At 39.5% G+C, this 20,978-nt stretch overlaps 1 protein-coding gene across 1 annotated transcript in view; it reads left to right on the top strand.

The window, feature by feature from the left end:
• Nucleotides 1–235: 235 nt before the first annotated feature.
• The window catches only part of dsf (nuclear receptor dissatisfaction), a gene marked incomplete in the record, with an annotated part of 36,488 nt that continues 15,745 nt past the window's right edge, over nt 236–20,978 (top strand). The window contains 4 exon segments of the mRNA XM_072298506.1: nt 236–633; nt 8,729–8,784; nt 10,128–10,208; nt 11,369–11,530. Of these exon segments, the coding sequence (XP_072154607.1) occupies nt 8,775–8,784; nt 10,128–10,208; nt 11,369–11,530 (253 nt within the window).

The raw sequence follows: 20,978 nt of genomic DNA, 5'->3' as shown, positions 1-20,978 counted from the left end.
GAAGGGACGACGGAGAGGAGAGAAGAGCAGTAGCCAGGAGACAAGGAAGGGACGCAAAGGGCGGAGGGATGCTGGAGGGCGGGGGGAGGGATCGGGGACGAGGACACGGATACAGGGACTGCAAGGAGCAGGAGGAGCATCGACGAAGGGGCGGCAAATTAAAAAGCTCCGAAGGGAGTGACCCCGCCTCCGCGCTGATCACGTGAACCGCAAACGGGACACCTGTAGGGTTCCCATTCCTGGGGATCCTCATCTCCATCTCGATCCCTGGATCCGGGCCGAGACTTACTAACATCTACACTTGGCCGTCCACAATCTCCACTGAATTAACACACACGCGCATGTATTCTGTCGCGCCGCCGCCGCTACTAGCTTGGCTCTGGGTGCCCTCTTGCCCTCACAACCCCGAATGCGCACCAGCAGAACGCCCTCCGCTATCCGTCCCTGCTGGCTCATCGCTCTGCCTTGGTATAGTCGGTTTTTTCGCTGAAGTCCATCGTCGTTCGTGAAGTGCTTCTAGTTTTTATTCGAGTTATTTATTATCGACTTACAATTTCTGATGCATGAGACCTTGCCTGTTGGGAAGAATTTCCGATCGATCTGTGGATCTCTAGACTGCGGTCAACCCACCAGGTGAGTCTATAAGTATCTTATTTTTCACCTCTTCACCGATTCTTCTTGTTTTCTTTGTCCTCATAACGTTTCTGTTTTTAGCTTGGTTTTTTCAACCCCCAGGATCCATACCGGTGCTTTCATTACACTCTAAAGGGGCCGTAACCATTTGACCATAACAAATCTAACCTTTGACGATCCTGCGCAATCTTTTAGGAGTGGCGAATGATGGGCATACGGGGCAAAACGCAAAAGTGTAGTTTTTTAAAAAAAAAAAAAAAATTGAAGTATAAATGATTTAAACTAAAATCTGTCTTCAAAAATACTGTAAAGAATTCACGGCAGAAATCCAATTATTAAGCATTAAAAAGTGAGTTTGAACTTTCTTTCCGCCATAAAGCTCCATGAAAATTTGGAAGGTTAAGCGCTTATTTCTTGAAATATCAAAAACTGCGCTTGTGCGTCTTGATCTCCAAGCCTCTCACATACTCTGAAAAATGAAGCAGAAAATGTCGCCAGGAGCAAGTGCGCACCAAGAATCGAGTCTGCACGAACTTTTCATGTAGTAGCTTAATTTAGAGTGCCAAAGCTTCATTCCTAGGTGAATTTTGCGCGAGGCGCTCGATGGCGGTGGGACACTAATTCCTGCCGACAAAAATCACTTTCGATCAAATAGAATGCCATCGGACCAAAACTCAAATACCCACCCTCTAAGATTGTTGCATAGATTTTGGGGGTGCTACAGGGAACAATATATTTTATGATACCTTATTAGCAACACACATTGCGATTAAATATGCGATCACGTCAGTAACCGAGAGAGGCAACGAATTTATTTTGCAGATTGCACTTTTGGAATGTCAGAAGTGGGGCTTCTTACATCTTACTTATGCATATGCATGCCAATTGGAAAAATGTTGCAGCGTAAGAAAATATCTTATCTCTGGTATCATGTATTAACATTTGCAAGTTACTTTGAATTAAAAATATCTTCTAGGGGATAGGTATCTCATTTCTTACCCTACAGATTAGGTATTCACACAGATATTATACATAAATTTCAAGACTACCTTTGCAGATTCATGCATTTATAGAAGTAAGCTTACACATTTTAAATGAGGGAGAGGTAGACTAATTCCAATATCAACTATTTTTGCGTTCTGATTCAAATTGTAGTGACATGCATGAGCTAAAATCAGGAATACGCAAAGAGTGACTTGAATGATTTTTCTCTCTGATTTTCGAATTACGAGTTATTTTTTAATGTTTTTCTGTACATTCCAAGGTACAGACGTACTTTAAGAATCTCAAGCGCATTTACATTCAAAACTCTAAAAAATTTTACAAAAAATCGCCAAAAAATTTCAATTTTAAGACAACTGTTGAGCTGTAGCACTGCGAAAAAGTGACAAAGAAGTACGGTTCCATGATGTAAAAGGTTTTTCCTTCCGATTCCAATAAACCGTAATTTTCTCAGATTAAAATTTTTTTCCGCTTTTGGGCCAAAATTTGAACTAAAATTCATTTCACTAAAATTATTAGCAAAATATTTTAATTTTTCTTCTTCTTTTTTGCATGAGGTTAACATAAAATGTTGAATCTTGAAAATGAAGTAAGTTCACAGATTAATGATAAAAATATGAGATGTTAAAGGGAACAGAAGTGATTGATTTTATTTCTGTGCAGTCTCTGGTATCCTTCATTTTAATATGAATAAATCGGTAGAATTTTGCCAGTTAGTCGTATAATCCTCCAAGTCAATATGATTATGAGCGTGCACGAGGAAACTTTAGTCGGGCAGCAGTGTAATATCCACCTAGCGGTTCGTAGTGCGTCTGATACACTCTTGAGTGCGGAGATAATTTAAATAAATGCTACTAAATCTGCAAAACTCTGCACCAAGTGGAACGTATCTGATTGTTTTTGTCTTAGTTGAAATACAATATAGTTGAATAAATTATCTGCACGGAAATAGATTTCATTGGCACATGTGAGGGGTTGAGTGCATTAATGTATGCTTCAAAAGGACCAAAATATATTTTCACGGAGGGGTTTCGCTCTGGACCAAATTTGGCTCATTTTAAAAAATGAAAAGTCAACGAATAATATTCTATAAAAATTGCAAATACAGAAATTCCGTTTCGAAACAAGGCACCATTATTGAGAGGCTAATGGTTTAAAAGCGTAGGAAGGCAGTAGCTTTTTGCATTCTACAACAGTCGTCTCAATTTACTCTTAAAGGTGTTATAGCTCGTGACCGAAAATAACTAATGTTGACAATGGCCAGCCAAAGTCGACAATGGCTAAAATGACCGGTCATTGTCAACATTGGCTGATTTCGGTCATTGGCTATAACATATGTATAAAACTGATTTCTTGTAGATTGCTTGCGGTGGTATCGGTATTTTCTCAATGGAATCGTTTAATGACGATAAAGCCTTTGATGCTTCGATATCGTAGGCCTTAAAAACCGTGTAGCCTTGAGTGAACGTGAGAATCACAAGGTCGTGGCCCTTGGGCTTTTTCGTAAATTAGCGATTCAATTAACGTGAAGGCTAGAGCCTTCGTTGCAAGCTTCCCTTTTAAATATGTCTTTTCCAAGGTCTTCAAATGGAAGTAAAATTTGCTGTTTTATTTAAGAGTGAGTACTAACACTGGGTGTAACTTTGTAATTCCTTAGATAATGAGTCTTAGTGGGTTCTTCAGTCACGGACATCTTTTCGCCGTTAAATCAAATATCTCTACCCTATCAAGCGTAAAATTTTACGTGGATGTTATTTTATTTTTCCTGTCTTTTGAAAATTTACGTCAGATTTATCACGGAATCAGATTTTTTTGTTTTATGACAGCATAGAGATTTTTGTGACGCTGCGTGAATCGAATTTTCAAACTTATGAAGAGATTTTTATAGAGAAAATCTGAAGATTTTGATCAGAAGTGCAGCATTAGAAGGAACGCATTTAAGGGGTGTAAATATACCCTTGTTTTCCTCCTCCATTTCCTCACTTGAGCAAATGAAGGTTCGTCATGCCTTACCCGTCATCTTTCATCTATTAATATTTACATTCATCTATTGTCTATACTTATCTAACAAACTCTTGGTATTTGCTCATCGATTCAAATGATCCGTCAGTCAAAATACGGAATTCCACTCCAATTAGATCTCGAACTGATCCGATGAGAAGTTGCTTATGATTGAATTCTGCAGTAAATTATCCCAAAATTAAGTAAAAAGAATATCACCGAGAGGTTGTTGCTATCGATCCATAACATTTTTTCCAGTCGTGCATTTTACTTTATTCTACTTAGCTAATCCACTTCAAAATTCAACCATTTACTGCTCTTGAGATATGAATCCTTTGTCGTTATATACCAAGTTTTATTTCAATAAATCAAAGTAATTTCATACATCGAAATATAGTTTTGTTAGTTAACCTGGATTCAGTTTAAATGCTTTCAATATACTGGTTCCGATGTAAATCATGACCATTAATATCCCATTCATATGTTAATTCTGAATAAATGTTCCACACTACGAAAATAATTTCCGTTACAGATATACTGAGCTTCAGCTCATATTGAACACCAAACTTTCGCGGTTCAGGTACTCGAAGTTTTCGGTCTTTGGAACCGAATTTAAGTTGGTTTATAACGATAATTTTCGGTGTTCAATACAACTGAATTTCTTTTCTTTGCGCAATACGTGAACTTCAATCCGCGTGATATTAAAATACGTCTGTTATATCATTTTAATGTTTACCGACCGTGTACAGTGAATTGCAATCGTTCTAGAATTTGAAAATTTGCAGCAAGTGTTTAAAATTTGATAAATTAAGGGTAGATCGCGCGTCGGCCCCTATAATTCCAATTTAAATCTCAATTTTTGAGGCTCGGCCATCGGTTGCTCATAACCGGTGTGATATATAGATATCAAATCATCCACACACACACGCGGAACCGGTATCGGAGATTTCATAAACACTACTAACTCGAGTTTTCCAACATTATGAATTATATACTTCTTAACTCTGAGGCACTGATGAAGGAATACAATTTTTCTCATGGGAGCCTCCATCGTGAGCTTCGTGACATTCAAGAGAAATGGAAGCTCTTGCACTCCGCACTCACAAGCTACCTGGGCTGCGGTGTTACGGAAAAGAACCGTAAGTGCATTAATGTGCGATCCACGTTTGGCATGCGCTCCTACGTGCCTGGAGGCTCATCCCAGAATTCACTTACTGATCTTACCACAGCACTGAGACTCGTCGATAGCTCAATAAGGTATCGCATTAGTGGGAAGGTGCGAAACGAATGAAACCCCTCGGAGGGGGATGAGATCGCCGATTCCACGGGACCACTACTGCCGTGCTAAGGAAAAACGCCGTATGAACATTCAAGAGTTGCCAAATTTCCCTTGATGAAACATGCATTTTTGACAATATTCATGCATATTGGATCGCGCTCAGCAGAGAGGAACCAAGTCACATCTGATGTTGCCAAATGTAATTGGACAGTTTAATTTTTTACAAGAGAAGATTTGTGCGGATTCCTCTGAAAATGTTAGGGAATTTGTCTCGCACCGTGTAGAAAATTCACTGAAATTTGCACCAAAATCCGCACAACCGTTTTCATGTAAAAAATTAATTGGCCCAATAATTGGATCACTTAATTAAAGGCATCGGTTGATGTGACTTGGTTCCTTTCTGCTTAACGCGGTCCGTTTTTCCTTGACATTTTCAGATATTTTATATTAGATTGCGTACAAAATTGTCTGAAAAATTTCGGAAAACAATATTTAGAATTTTCCCAGTAAATTCGGTTTTTATCGGAGGAAACTCGGCAACGTCCGGAGGCCCATACACCGTTTATTTCTTAGCACGGCAGCACAGGTCGAACCCAACGGAGTCCATTTTTCTTGAAATTTTCAGATATTTTAGATTAGATTGCGTAAAAAATTGTCTGAAAATTTCGGAAAGCAATATTCAGAATTGCCCCAGTAAATTCGGTTTTTATCGGAGGAAACTCGGCAACGTCCGGAGGCCCATACGCCGTTTTTTCCTAGCACGAATGCACAGGTCGAACCCAATTAGGCGGAGGACGACGAGGGGGCGAGGGGCCCACGCACATGTTAATCAATGTCACAAGCCGGGCCGCAACTATCAATTTGACGAGATGCCACCCCGCACGTCGTTTTTCTAACCAACAAATTATCTCGTCCGGGGAGTTTGCGCCTCTCGCTGGCACTTAACACTCGTTTAGGGATGCTCAGCTCCACCCCTCCCGCGGATCAGGCGTTGCGTGTGTGCGTGCTCTTGCTTCAGCCACCCTAAATCGTCTACCGGGAGTGTCGATACCGGGATCATCCCCTTTAGAGAGTTCAGGTCGCATTCGACCTGTGAGGCTTTGACCTCGATGCTACTTTAAAGGGCCGATGATTGTTTCTTGGTGTTTCAAAATTGGACCGCGTTAAACAGAAAGGAACCAAGCAACGTGAGCTATTGCCAAATTTAATTGGCTAATTTAATTTTTTACATGAAAACAGTTGAGCGGATTTTCGTGCAAATTTTGGTGAATTTTCTCCACAGTACGAAGCAAATTCCTTAGCATTTTCAAAGGGAGCCGCACAAACATTTTCTCGTAAAAAATGAAATTGCCCCGTTAAAATTGGCAATAGCTGATGTGGCTTGGTTCCTTTCTGTTTAACGCGGTCCAATTTTGAAACACTAAAAAACAATCATCCAATTATTTATGAAGGGAGGAGAGAGTTAGTCTCGTACTAGTATTTTAAGTGGATCTTCACCTTTTGTGCAATGCATTCTGGGTGCGATCGATATATCTTAGCCTTTAGGTGAATTATTTTGGGAAAATCTAAAATTCAGTCTGTAGGTAAATCATCGAAGAATGTTCCTGCCAAATATCATCTTCCAAAATCTTGAAATCAAGTTAATGTATCGATATCGATGGTTAACTGGAAACAGTACTCTTGAATTTGTTTTGAGAATTTGGAGGGTGATTTTCGATACGAACATTCTTTAATGATTTAACTGCAGACTAAAATTTAGATTTTTCCAAAATAATTCACCTAATGGTTAAAATTTGGGATGTATCGATCGTATCCAGAATGCATTGCGCAAAAGTTGAAGATCCACTTTAAGATCACATGATCATTAAGTTCTCATTGACATACTGAAAAAGTATTGGCAAAGGAAATCAACAGAAAATCACTGTGTGCTAAGAGTGCGTAAGATACTGAAAGTTTGGATTAAATGAGAATTCTCAAAGCATTCTGGTATAGTCTATACAAATGAATGGCGACTTTGTGTGAATGTCCCTTGCTCTACCCGAACTAAGCTAGAAACTGCCTGGGAGATCAAAGTGCGTGATACAACTATTTTAACGTTCGAGTAGGTCAAATAGTATACTCACCGCGTTGAAGGAGCGTTTCTAGCCCGCGCTCTCTTTCTTACATCAACAGCATGAAACTTGCGGATTTGTATTTTTGATTTTTAATCAAGGCAACTGTGACGGCTATGAGCCAAGAGTGAAATTTATCTAAACTCGAGAGTAAACCCAAGGGGACATTGATGATTTAATAAAAATTTTAACGGAGCAAATATTTTATGAAGTTCTCCAGGTTTCCAGTGGAGCGCGATTTTGAAACAATGAACATCGAAAAGCGAAAAGTGAGAGTAGAGTGACGATGTTGTTAAAGGAGGTGAAAGAAGAGCAATAATGAATCATGAAAAGACCCAGAGAAGGAAGGATTAGATCCAAATCAAGTTACTTCCCCTCTTCCCGAAAATTAAAACAAAGCTGACTGGGAGCTTGCTTTACACTCGTTTACATTGCCCAAACGAGGTTGTCCTTTTTTACGGTGGTGATTTCACGTTTCCGCGCGCTGAAACAAACAAAGTTTCTCTTTCGCCCTCTCTTGATTTAAGAGTCGCTTGCCCATGATTACACCGAGTGGCGTTTGAAAAAGCGTGTGAACTTCCACCTCTCTCAGCAGCGTTGCCGAATTTATTTCACAAATCATAAATTAAAAACTCCTGTCAACCGTTTATTTTCATACTTTCATTTTAAATATCAGAGCTCATACTCGGTACTCAAAATCATGGAAAATTGAATCCTACTGAGTCTATTTTCAATTTAAATTAGACTTATGATAACACGAAGGTTTGCGCCCCTTGGCTGTTCCGCAGGCCAACCCCCTGGAGGCGTTTTGAGCCCTCTAACAAAAGTGTATTGAATTTGAAGGTTTTCGATAATTAAGTGACAATAGGCGCTCTATCTGTGGCTTAAATTGGATCTGTGTCTTGGGGGTGAGCTCTAAGTAAAACTAATATCACATATCGAATGCAAAAGAGCGAAACCACGTATCTTATTGCAATGTTTCACAATTTCTGCCCTTACATCTTACTTTTTTGAAAAGAAACCAGCCAACTTTATTGCTTGAAATTTATACAGAATATTCTGCTAAAAGATTAGAATATAAAGGAAGTTTTCAAGAGATTATGCTAACTACTTTTTAAAAGAAAAAAGAATTTATGATAGGAGGTCTGCGGCGTCGCAAACGGAGATACGTGGTTTAGTATTTTGACCATCAACACTTAAATCCGTTGATCAGAGATTAAGTACCATATTTTTGAAACTTGCTATTGTTCCGCAGGCTTCTGGTGAAATTTGAAACCTGGAATACTAATGAACGTAATTTGTAAAAATTGAACGGTATTTTTATTCGATGTATCCCTTCAAAAGGTCCGAAGAGGGTTCTAATTCACTCCATGAAAATCAAGTTGAAGTGCGTGTGCTTAAGTTAGTCAACGCTGTTTAAAGCGCACAGAATAATTCGTTAAAAGATAATTAAGGAAGACCAGCCACAACTTTGGGACAGTTTTTGCTTGACTCAAGTCCTTTGCCTTGAAAATGAGGTGTCTCCATGAAACCTGTCTGTATTTGAAGAGGACGAGGCTCGGAGGGACATGTGCGGGCTACTGAATTTGAAGGGTGAGAGAAAGAAATCTTTTTGAAAGTACACCTTATAAGCATGTAGTAACTAGATAAGTTGCTTAGTCGTATACATATTTACAGGGAATTTTTTTCAACTATTTTCCAGATGGACTAATACGCGTGCGTACAGGCTCATTATGCTGTAAAGAAGAATGGGAACAGGTACGTAGTTTGAACTTCTTCTCTCACATAGACTGAACGTGCCATATTTTATGAATTTATAACTGTTAAGTTTCCATCATTTATCTAAAAAGTAACAGGAAATTTTTAACACCACGAATTGAAAAGAGGAATAGTTCAAGTTCTATCATCTATAAGTTTCGCACATGTCAAACATACAACACTCGCTACTGAATATTTTTGAGATCATATTTTTAAAAATGACTTTTGACGAGGTATGCTTGTCCAAAAACACTTCACTTAACCGTTGAATTTTCACGACTAATCTCAATTCCAACAGGGATTGAAAAGCTGATTGCAAGTTAGCGAGTTTATTTTGCAAAGGAAGAGATCAAAAGTTCCAAGAGTTCGCCAAGACGCAACTGTGTAACTTAGAATTACGAGCAAAAGCATGAAACCGTCGATGAATTGCTACACGTGCGAATATTTCATATTGAAATTGCGCATAAACTATCTTACATATTATATTCGTCAGGCAAGTCTTTGTCGGCAAAATTGTTGCAGGTACGATAATCCGTCTGGAATCGCGTCACTTCATTCAAATTTTTTTATGGCGTGCCGGAAAGTCCGTATATAGGTTGAGTTCGAATTTAGGTTCAAGCGCATTTCCCGTCCAGGATGAAGAAGATGAAAAGAAAAAAGAGAGAAAGAAGCAGAGGAATGGAGAATGAAGAAAAAGAAAAAAGAGAGTAGAAGAAACGGGAAGAGGTTGCAGAGGTATCAATTTGCCTTCAATTTTTAGTGTAGGCAACACACGCTCCCACATGGTCGAATAGTGGTATCAACTCCTATATACTAGTTAGACCGTCTCCAGCGGCGCGAATTCCTTGTACGAATTAACGATGAAATCCGCTTGAATCCAAATTTGAACGCAATCTTTCTCGACCGAATGACACGCTACTAAAAAAATTGAATGAAGTGATGCGATTTCAACAAATGTTATCGCACCTGCAGCCATTCGTCGCCCTTCTGACATAAGTACGTATCTACACTTTGCAATGAGCCCTGTCGTCCATGTAACTCAAATGCTTTTCCGAGCTCATCTCCGAGGGCAGTTACGCCTTTTTATTAGCCAAGCGACGAATTTTGCCGACAGAGACCATCTGACTATCAAATGGGGGATAATTTTAGGCGTTTGTTTTCCTTGGATTGGATGAATGCGAATATACTCACAGTTAGAATGGTCGGGTGACGCAGGAAAAAAATACAGAAAATTGCTCCGCTAACGGAGGGGAAGCTGAAATAAGGACTTAAATGTAGATGAAAGTTGGAGGAAATAAAAAATCCAGCTTAAAGGATTAAACGGGAAGGACGATTTGTTTCAGGAGATCGTCTCCTCGACATTCCGTGCAAAGTGTGCGGGGACCGTAGTTCTGGAAAACATTACGGCATTTACAGCTGCGACGGTACGCTAACTTCATTTTTCTTCCCTTTTTTTTATGTAGTTCCTTTTTTTTTGCTTTGATAGCTTCAACCCTTTTGCTGCTTCGACCCTCTTCCGTTTCCCCTGATCACTTCCAGCTCATGGTTTTTGCGATGCATTATTTATTCACCATCACTCGGACGAGTTCATCCATGGATTGGCAAGCATTTGGCTGAGTGTTCGGTGTTGGTGAATAATCTTGCAGCCCCGGCTGAGGCATGGAATTCCCCTTTATTTTCACCCAAAGTATGGCAAAATTCAAAAGAAAAATTACCTGATGGAGCAGACGATTTTGAAGCAGTTTAGAGTATACTGCACTGCACTGGAAAAAAAACCACATTGGATCTAGAGTCCCGACTCTTAAAAACATCGACAAGAAAAAATACTCTTGATTCAGTCAGATTCAAGCTTAAACCAAGAACCAAGCCTCTTAATTTGAGCGGATTTCCTTTTGATTTAAGCTTAAATCTGATTGAATCAAGTGTCCTTTTTCTTGTCAATGTTTTCAAGAGTCTGGACTCTAGATCCAATGTGTTTTTTTTTTTTTTTTTTTTTTTTTTTCCAGTGAAATTAATTAATCTAAGGTTCTTTGCACCGTCTTATCCATATTACCAACTTCTTAAAAATCCGATTTTTAAATGAAACTTGTCACATATAGCATGCACCGAAAAGGACAGACTAGAAATCGAAAAACCTGCAGGTCATTAATAATCTTGCAGTTATTGTTATGCATTTAATTAGAAGATTTTCTTGACCTTTTAAATTAAGTGTAAAAAATAAATGTTTTTGTCTTTCGCAAATACAGTTGTTAGGTTAATCCAACGATTAAAAATGTCGCCTGCTCATTTATTTTTCCAGATATTTTGAATGCATCCATGATTCATTTGAAAAACATTTTGCTTTGTCAGACTTGTGGTTTTTTTTTTTAAATGCCAGTGTTTTGCAGGTACATATGATGTCCTGCTTTATGGATGTTTCCGTAACACTGTATGGTGTGCACGTGTATTCTAGGTTTTTTGCATGCAAAATTTTGCTATAGTAAGCGATTCATTTTGAAGTGTTACGATAGAAGCATGACGTAGTGCCTATATTTATACTTTTGTAATTGATATTTTTAAAAAAATTGTCATGAATTTTCCCCAGGATGCTCCGGATTTTTTAAGCGAAGTATTCATAGGAACAGGGTATACACTTGCAAAGCACAAGGAGACAGCAAGGGCCGCTGTCCGATCGACAAAACTCATCGTAATCAGTGCAGAGCCTGTCGTCTTAATAAGTGCTTCCAATCGGCAATGAACAAAGACGGTAAGTTTTGAGTTCTGTAATTCTAATCACGTATTATTTTTCTTTGTCATTTTTTCACAACTCTGTCGATGATTTTAAAACACTCCTCAAACTTCCTCAACTTAAGTATTCTTCCTGAACCCTTTGTTCCGTCTCGTCCGAGTTCTCTTAAGGACTGTTTTTCAATAATATAATAATCAGAAACTGCAGGTTATAATTACATCAAAAAATATCTAGCAGTCAAAATTAAATAGTCGATTTGAATTAAATAAAAATGGCCAAGTTTTTTGTGAGCATCCCTCCCTCTTGTAATGCAGATCAACGCAGGCTCATACTTCAATCATTCAGAGTGTTACTTAATTTTGTAATGCTCCTTAATTCAACGATTGCATTATGTCGCCATCTTGTTTGCTTACTTATACGGCCGTAAGAGCGCCATGCGGTCTTTTTTTCACGACCAATGAAAAAGCCGCAAATAAACGGCTATATTCCTCTATATCGATACTCTACCTTCGTGTCACAAAAGCAGAATGCTATATGGGCTTTCAAACGTTGTCAAATTCTCTAGGATAAATCACGAATTTTCAGTAAATTCTGTGAATATTTTTCCTCCAATTTTTCAGAGAATTTGATTCACGATTAAGTCTATATCAGCTGAAAATTTCAAGAGGAAATGAATATCCTTAAAAATAAATATTTCAGGGGCCGTCCCTAAATTACGTAACGCTCTAGGAGGAGGGTAAGGGCGAGAAGAGCGTTACGCCATTTCGCTTTTACGAGGTAAAGGATAGGGGCCTACGTCACTAATCGTTACAAGGGAGGGAGGTCAAAAATTTAGAAAAGAGCGTTACCTAATTTAGGGGCGGCCCCTTATCAGAGAAAATTTGGCAACTCTCGAATGTTCATGCAGCGTTTTCCTTTAGCACGGCACACAGTGGATCGAGGCAATTAGAGAGGTCGGACATTGAATTTTCGATGAAAACTGAAATTTTGGTGTTTATTTCGTCACATTTTAAATTTCAAAGGTTGCTTTTAGAAGAAAATTTTACAAGGAAACCAATAGAACCACTTAAAGACCCTACAATTTTGTAAAATAGAATGGAGATGTTGCATGTGTGAGGAATTTGCGATTTGACTGTTGATTCTTGTGTGACAGTTCGCGAGCAACACGATGATGCTTCTGGTTTTCTCTAAAAGTAACTCCAAGCTCAAAAAAAGCTCTCAAGTTGAGGCAAAAATGGAGGAGATATCCCACGCTAGCTATCCTGAGAGTCCACCTCTACATCAAGACAAACTCTCGATGCAAAGATAGGAGCAAATACATTAGCAGTGATGCCTTGTTTTCAGTTTCAGATCCCCAAATAAAGTGGCAGCCCTGTCAATGTATTTGCTCCCTATCTTTGCATGGAGATTTGTCTTTAAGTAGAGCTGAACTCTCAGGATAGCGGGGATATCCCCTCCATTTTGGCCTCAACTTGAGAGCTTTTTTGAGCTTGGAGTTAATTTAGAGAAAACCAGAGGCACCATCGTGTTCCTTGCAAACTTCTGCATGAGAATCAACAGTCAAATCGCAAACTCCTCACACATGCAACATCTCCATTACAAGCCTCTAAAGTTTCAAAATTTTGTCCGAACTCTCCTATCGACTCAATCCACCGTGCGGCACTCTAACTCTCGATATCCTCAACTCGAACGAGACTGAGTGGGGTCTCGTCGCGGAGCATCCTCGCGCTCGAACAAAATTCGAAATCCTCTCCGTGTCAGCGGTATCGAGTGACGGAGGCGGGAAAAAATTAGAAGTTCCCGAGGAGGAAAGTTATAAATGAAGCTAGAGATTCATGAAAGTTTAAGTAACTTTGTAGCTAAAAGGTGAATTAGATATGAGGTAAAGTTAGAGGTTCGGATCCATTACGACGGGGCGCAGGGGCGTGGCGGGGGGGGGGGGGGGTAACATCCGCATAACCGCGGCTGCGGGCGATTCGGCTGAGTCGTCTGGGCGTCGCGACGCCGACATGGATGTCGGCGTCGGCATCAGGAACTGAGTCCCAACTTAACTCTCAGCCGGGGTAGTTACCAGATTTAGATCGAAGACCGGTTGGTTTAAGCCTCCGCTGGCAACTCGGAATTCCGACTCGAACTCGCAACGATGTCGTCTCTCACCCTGGTCCCGTCCACCCCTAGTCTCTTTTTTAAATTTTAAACTTGCCCCCGCGATGAACCAGTCAGCTTTGCTCTTCCTTGCCGCGCCGCACAGTGGATCGGGGCAATAGGAGAGGTCGGACGAAATGGACCACTAGACAAGGTACGAATTTCAGCACTCTGATATATGATCCGTAACCAAAATTTCACGTAGAGCACGATGCGCACAATGAAAATTATCGAAATCAACTCTTCACAACGATATTTAATGATTCTTGATGCGTGAATTCAAACCACCCGCTCATGAAAACTCAATGCTCTACGTGATTCACATCGCGCGCTAAACGTTATCATGACAGTCTCTGCGCGATGTAAAAATCTGGCAACCTCAATCTTGACGCTTTGGCTCAGCTATAGCAAATTGCCTATAGTTCGAACAACACATGGTGGGAAATGAATATTGCTCGATTAAGAAACTTGCTGAGACCGTTGTCGTGCGCGATTTGACTCACGTAGAGCTTTGAGTTTCTTGTGAGCGGGCAGTTCAAATTCCTCGTAACCAATGTGAAATGAAAAGGTTAATATCTTCGTTAGGAGTTGGTTTCAGTAATTTTCGTTGCGCGAATCGTGTTCTACGTGAAATTTTTGTTAAGAAACATGTACCGGAATGCTTAAATTCGTACCTTGTCTAGTGATCCATTTGGATACTTTAAACGCTTATAACTTCGTTTACACAAAACTTTGAGGTCTTGAAATTGGTTCCATTGGTTATCTCGTGAAATTTCCTTCCAGAAACACCCTTTAAAATGAAAAATTTGACGAATTAAACAGTAAAATTTGCTGTTTGAGTGAAAAATGTTATATTCGACAAATTCGTCAATCAGAGAGGTCGGACATGGAATTTTTAACCAAAACTGCAACTTTTGATGATTAAATTCGTCACATTTTAAATTATGAGGTGTGTTTCCGAAAGAAAATTTCACGAGAAAACCGATGAAACCAATTTCTAGACTTCAAAGTTTTGTATAAACGAAGTTATAAGCGTTTAAAGTATCCAAATTTTGTCCAACCTCTCATATTGACTTGATCCATTGTGCGTCGTTTCCCAGTGCCCAGACGAAGGAGCGTAACTTCACTCCAGGGTTGCAAAAATGACTTCAATGATTCAATTTTGTACAAGTACTATCGACGAATTTAGTTTTGCGCAGAGTCTCTGGTGACTATTTAGCGACGGCGCGGCGCGGCGCGTTGCCTGATAACGCTCTCATGAAGACGCACGCGTTCCTCTGTGAGTGCGTAGTCACTAACACAGACGCACATGAAACACACACAGACATTTTCACTCATTCACCGTGAGAATTTACGTTTTTGGCTCTTTGGAATGTAAACAAAGATTCGTAATGACGTATCGCGCATCGAATCCAATTCTCACTTGCCTCTACTTGTTCTTGTGACTAGAGCAAGGAAAAAAGGACCTTATTCCAAATCGGTCATTTTCAACCTTTCAAGCCTGATCTTCGAAATATTTTCAAAGTTGATAGAGGATTACCTCCCGAGTCTAAAACAATGACGATTTTTTAAATCGGGCAATCAAGGGGGAGGTGGAGGGGGGGGGAGTCAAAGTAAAAAATGTAAACTCGCATATCTCGCTAATGGTTTGTTGTAAAGAGATGAGCTTGGTCTCAAAATGTAGAGAAAACCACCAGCTTTCAGGCAATGTTTAAAAAATTGGTCAATTTTGAAAATTTCATCCATTGCTGCCGCCTTGCCGTATCTCAAATTTTCTTATTTTCAGCTGAGACATTGAAGGAATCGCACAATAAGTAATCAAAATATTTTCTGATGAAAGTAGACCTTTTAAGCTTTAAAACAAGCACAAGTTCATCCTCGGGAAACAAGTTGGAGGAGAGATATGATTTTTCAAAGTGGATGCGGTACACTTGGACCTAATTTGTTCCGAGTCCCAAGATCACCAATGCCCCCAAATTGCGATTACGAATTGCAAGGTTATGCATTTTTACACCCCATTAGCTCATTTCCGAAGAAAATTATTAAAAAAGAACAATATCGAGACACATGAATGTTACAGGACTAGCCTCAGCTGACGCTCGCTGCATCAACCTTAAAAAATCGTGACTCTTTTTCAAATCATTTCTCTAGGATGGACTTAAATTTAAAAAGCTCAAATAGTAGGCTTTTATTAGCAATTACTCTTTTTTTCTCTTATTTCTACCCAGAGAAGCGTTGAAGATAAACATAGATTTTTTTATGATCGAAAACTTTGATTATCCTGTATCCATTGCATATTAATCATTTATCCTGATATTGTCATTTTTGACGAATGATTTTGTCTAGGTGTGACATATAAAGGTACCGCCCCAGCTAAAAATTGAAAATTTGAACTACGGCAACGTGACAGGAATGGATGACATTTTCAAAATGACCCAATTTTGTCACCATTGTCTGAAAGCTTGTGGTTTTCTCTAAATTTTGAGACTAAGATCATCTCTTTACGACAAACCGTTCACGAGATATGCGACTTTGAACATTTATCTTTGCCCCCCCCCCCTTCCCCGCTATCCGTAATTGCTTGATTTCAAAAATCGTCAGTATTTTGAACTTGGAAAGTGATTCTCTATCGACCCTGAAAGTATTTCGAAGATCAGAGCGAGATTGGAAATGACCGCTTTTAAATAAGGCTTTTTGATGACCGTTTTATCACCCATTCTCCTCCATTTTAATGAAAGAATCCCGAATGAAATGTTCCTGCAATTCTGCGGGAAGTTAATATCGTAATATCATTGACAGATTATTAATTTTACCTTTGCCCCGCATTAAAAAAAAATATCCAGCAAAATTGATGATACTCAGAAACAGCTAGTAATTGCCAGTAGAGGGAGTATAATAGTTAGCAAATTGGAGTAGAAATATAGTGTCATTCAGTCCAGTAGATCAACTTTTCACCCATCTCTCCTCCCAAAATGGCTGATGGGTGAATGTTTCCATTTAATTCATTGTTTTTCCCACTTGTCAGCAAAGCGGAGTAGCAAACTTGGAATCGATGTCTCTCAGTTGCAAGGTTTCAAAATGTTCAGTCTTATTTAATTTTTTCCCTCGGGTGGAAAAAAAGTATGTTGGATCCAAAGTCCAGACTCTTATAGATTGGACAAGAAAAATACTCTTGATTCATAAAATAGTATTACAAAATGACATGTAGGTCCCCCGTTCAAATAGTTTACACCTTTGCGATGCCATGACGAAGTTTTTACTCCTCGCAGATCGGAAATGAGACAAAAATTCAATGATTACAATACATTCAAAATTAGGCGTTGAAAATAAATTTTCCCAAATATTTTGTAGCTATTGCTAGAATAAGTAGACCGTTTCCGAATCGTAAAAAATGAAACGCAGATGGACTCAAAGCTGTCTGTCTTGCATAACTTAGGAGTGCAAATGAGATTTCTCCTTTTTCATCCTCTGACCAAACGTCAGGAAGTTTATGGGTAATCCCAATGCAATTAAGCGCTGAGTTCAATTAGGACTACAGGTAGTTTCTCTCCAACACTTTTAGGAAAACCAAAGTTTTCCTTAAACAAGGGCTGTTTCGAAGAACCAGGCCCGGACAGACCCTAAGGCCGACCTGCCACTACTGTCAAATACGCTCCCACGGCGCGCCGAGTATGCGCCCCTGTGACGCATAGCAAAATAAGAGGAGAACAAAAATTATGATGAAACCTTAAATTTAACTCAAATCAAATTTAAAAAAATATGAGGTATCTAAATGCGATACAACTATTTGTGCTAGATGGATGTCCATTGTCCTTATTGCACATGAAAAATTAAAAGCGCGATGGCGTGAGTCGTGAGGCGTGAATTCGCAATGCTCTGCTCTATGCTGTTAGTCATATCCAAGAGAAAAGTTAAATAGCGAGACCGAATTACGTTTTTCCTACCTTCGGCTGTGTTGCTCACGTAGCCTTTGAAGCACCACGACAAATGAGACAAACGAAATCAACACAATATGGAAATGGAGCAAGGGAGAGGATGGGCGTTGACGACGGCGCAGAGATACGACTATTCATGCTTGATGAATGTCCGTGTTGCATCTGCAAAATTGAAGGCGCAATGACCCGGGGCGTGAACTCGCAACACTCCGCTATATGCTGCCAAATCGGTGTCGCTGAGATTCGGGAGAAAAGTTAAAACAGAGGCCCAAATAGGTCTCTCTATGTCTTCGGCTGTGTTGATACTCGATTTTTTTTTCAGGTCCATGTCCGATTCTTTTTTGGAATGATTTGCAGACCAACATCTAAAGCTCGCGTGAACCGGCCCCGTCCAATCTGCAGGGCAGGTTTTGTTAGTAAGGCTCGAGTCAATTTGACCCGGCTTCAGCATTTAAGGGTTGATGAAAATATCATTAAAATGACTGCACCTCCCTCGCAAATAGTCAGGATTCAACATTGGATCCAAACGAGGCCATTCAGTCTGTGAATTTCAATAAAATTTGGTTATGCAGTCGCAGAAAATTAGGCTCCAATTGTTCCGTCACGTCTGAAAACATTCTTATTTCCAACAAAATGATTGCTGAATGGGACTTCCTGCTATAGATATCTGATGCATTTAATTGATTTGTTCCTATCTCTCTTTTTTTACTTGCCTTACTGGACACCTTAACCTTTGCTAGTTTCAGCACTCTTTTTTCCCTCTCTCTCTCCTTCAAAATTTCACTTTGCACTCACTAGATTGCATGTTTCATTTTCCGATCGAGGAGGCTAATAAGATCTTTCCAGCTGACATGTTTCTTGGGTTCATCATTTTCAGACTTTTAGTGTTTAAAATCAGTATTTTAGGTCATCAGCTCTGCCTCAGTTTCTCTAGAAATAAGGGAGGTTGGATGCGTCTAGAAATAACGGAGCTTCGGTGCGTCTAGTAGCATGTGATTTGTTCTCTTTTTTTTTCGTTATACACAAGTCTGTTAGTTACTTTAACACGTTCAATTTTAAAAATGTTCTCTGTGCTATCAATCACCTTTGATCCTGAAAATAGCGTGAAATTGTGATGATTTGCCAAACTTTTCTGGATCCCCCACCGCGTAAGGGGGGTGCATCCCCTCGGGAAATATCATACTACATCTCCCTTAACCGGCCAAGGGTCTACGCTCTTAGATGTGAGCCAGTCCGTACATGCGAAGAACGTTTAATTTTAATAGGAAACTGGTGTTTGATAGAGATGAATAAGGTCATTTTTGGATCTAGTAACTAAAAATACAAAAGGATACATGTATTTCATGAAAATTATTTGATCTAGGTTCTTCATGGAGGAACTTCCTTTAACTATGTTTGCTGCTAAATCAGAGAATGGCCGTATTTTTTTTTATACCATTGACCAATATTTTCGAAATCCGAATTTTTATACACATGCGTATTTTGGCATCTGAATAAGGTGGTTTTTTTTTTTTTTTTTGTGTGTTCCAAACTCGATCTTTCGGAAAATTAGTGGGTTGTGGAAAAAACAATAGTCGATTCGGGGTCAGAAACAAAAAAAGATATAGTAGCAAAATTAGCTATCTGAATAAAATGATTTTTTGTCCTTCAGGACTCAAAACAACGGATCAGTTTTATATAGGATTCGTGGGTGGATAATGCCATTTTGACCGGAAAACCTCGTTATCAGAAAAAGGGAGGCATATTTTTTGGACATGCGATATGCGATACTTGTCTGGCAAGTGTCCATGTAACTTTGGCTCCAAAATTCAAGAATAACTTCGGTTTATCTCAATCATGCATTAATTTCCAGAAAATCTTTTCCTAGGAAAATTCATTTTTAAATAATCCCAATTCGCCTGGAAAATGGCAGAGACAGGGACAAACGGAAGTCATACTTGGACCCAGGGCTAAATATTACATGAGAATTCGCTATATTAAAGCATTAACTTTTTTTTCGGTGCATACTTGTGTAATCTTTCATATTCAGCAGCGGACCAGTTTTGCGTCATTTTCAAACTTCCTGCGCGAGAAAGTATATCCTGAATTAAGGAGTTCTTTGGAACAAGGGGCGACATTTTCCCAAACCGCGGGAGGGGCGCGGGGCGGGGGGTGCCCCACCCGTAAGTCGAACTTTTCAAATGGCACCCCTACTTTTTTATTTCAGAAATCAATTCTACGCAAAAAAACAAGCCACCCTGTCCAAACCGAATGTAAATCGGACAATTTTTCAGTGATTGACAGAGTTTGAAACATTTTTTTCATGCTCTTTTCAAAAATTTCCCACGCCCGATGGAATTGCTGTATCAAACCAAACTCTCCGCCAAAAAAATTCTTAAACATTGCACTTTCGATAAAAAAATAAAAAAAATCTGCTGCACTCGAAATCTGGAGCACGCGGAGCCCTTCTTTTGCGACATTAAAATTCGTTATACCGAACATTTCCGAGGGGCGCTCATCGGGAGGGAGTAGTAAGTTTTAGACAAGAATTATTAATCTTTTTTATGAAGCATAAGAAACCGTGTCCATGAAGAAGCAGTTAAGTAGAAAATCAACGCACCGCGGAAAAATAGCGTCCTCAGAAGTATCAAGGTCCGGCTCAAGTCATTGACCCCCCCCCCCCCCCCAAAAAAAAAGCTAATCCATTTGTTTTTCTACTTATCTGCTTCTTCATGGACACGGTTTCTTTTGCTTCATAAAAAAGATTAATAATTCTTGTCTAAAACTTACTACTCCCTCCCGATGAGCGCCCCTCGGAAATGTTCGGTATAACGAATTTTAATGTCGCAAAAGAAGGGCTCCGCGTGCTCCAGATTTCGAGTGCAGCAGATTTTTTTTATTTTTTTATCGAAAGTGCAATGTTTAAGAATTTTTTTGGCGGAGAGTTTGGTTTGATACAGCAATTCCATCGGGCGTGGGAAATTTTTGAAAAGAGCATGAAAAAAATGTTTCAAACTCTGTCAATCACTGAAAAATTGTCCGATTTACATTCGGTTTGGACAGGGTGGCTTGTTTTTTTGCGTAGAATTGATTTCTGAAATAAAAAAGTAGGGGTGCCATTTGAAAAGTTCGACTTACGGGTGGGGCACCCCCCGCCCCGCGCCCCTCCCGCGGTTTGGGAAAATGTCGAATACGCCAAAAGGTGTCCCCCTCGATATAAACGAACACGTCTTTTACCGTTTTTCGAAATTCCGACGCGTTCGGCAGATATTCAAGGTGGCTCGTTTTTCGTGAGACACCTGTATGAATAATGTTCAAAAACTCACATTGTGCAACAAGGTGGATGCCAAAAAGCTGAATTGGAATACAATACCTGAAACAAAAACAGAAAAAAAATATAATTCTCA

Source organism: Bemisia tabaci, chromosome 3 (genome assembly GCF_918797505.1).
Source record: "Bemisia tabaci chromosome 3, PGI_BMITA_v3".
NCBI classification, from domain to species: Eukaryota; Metazoa; Arthropoda; class Insecta; order Hemiptera; family Aleyrodidae; genus Bemisia; species Bemisia tabaci.
Note: the sequence above shows the minus strand (reverse complement) of the source record. Positions and strands in the feature narration are given on the sequence as shown.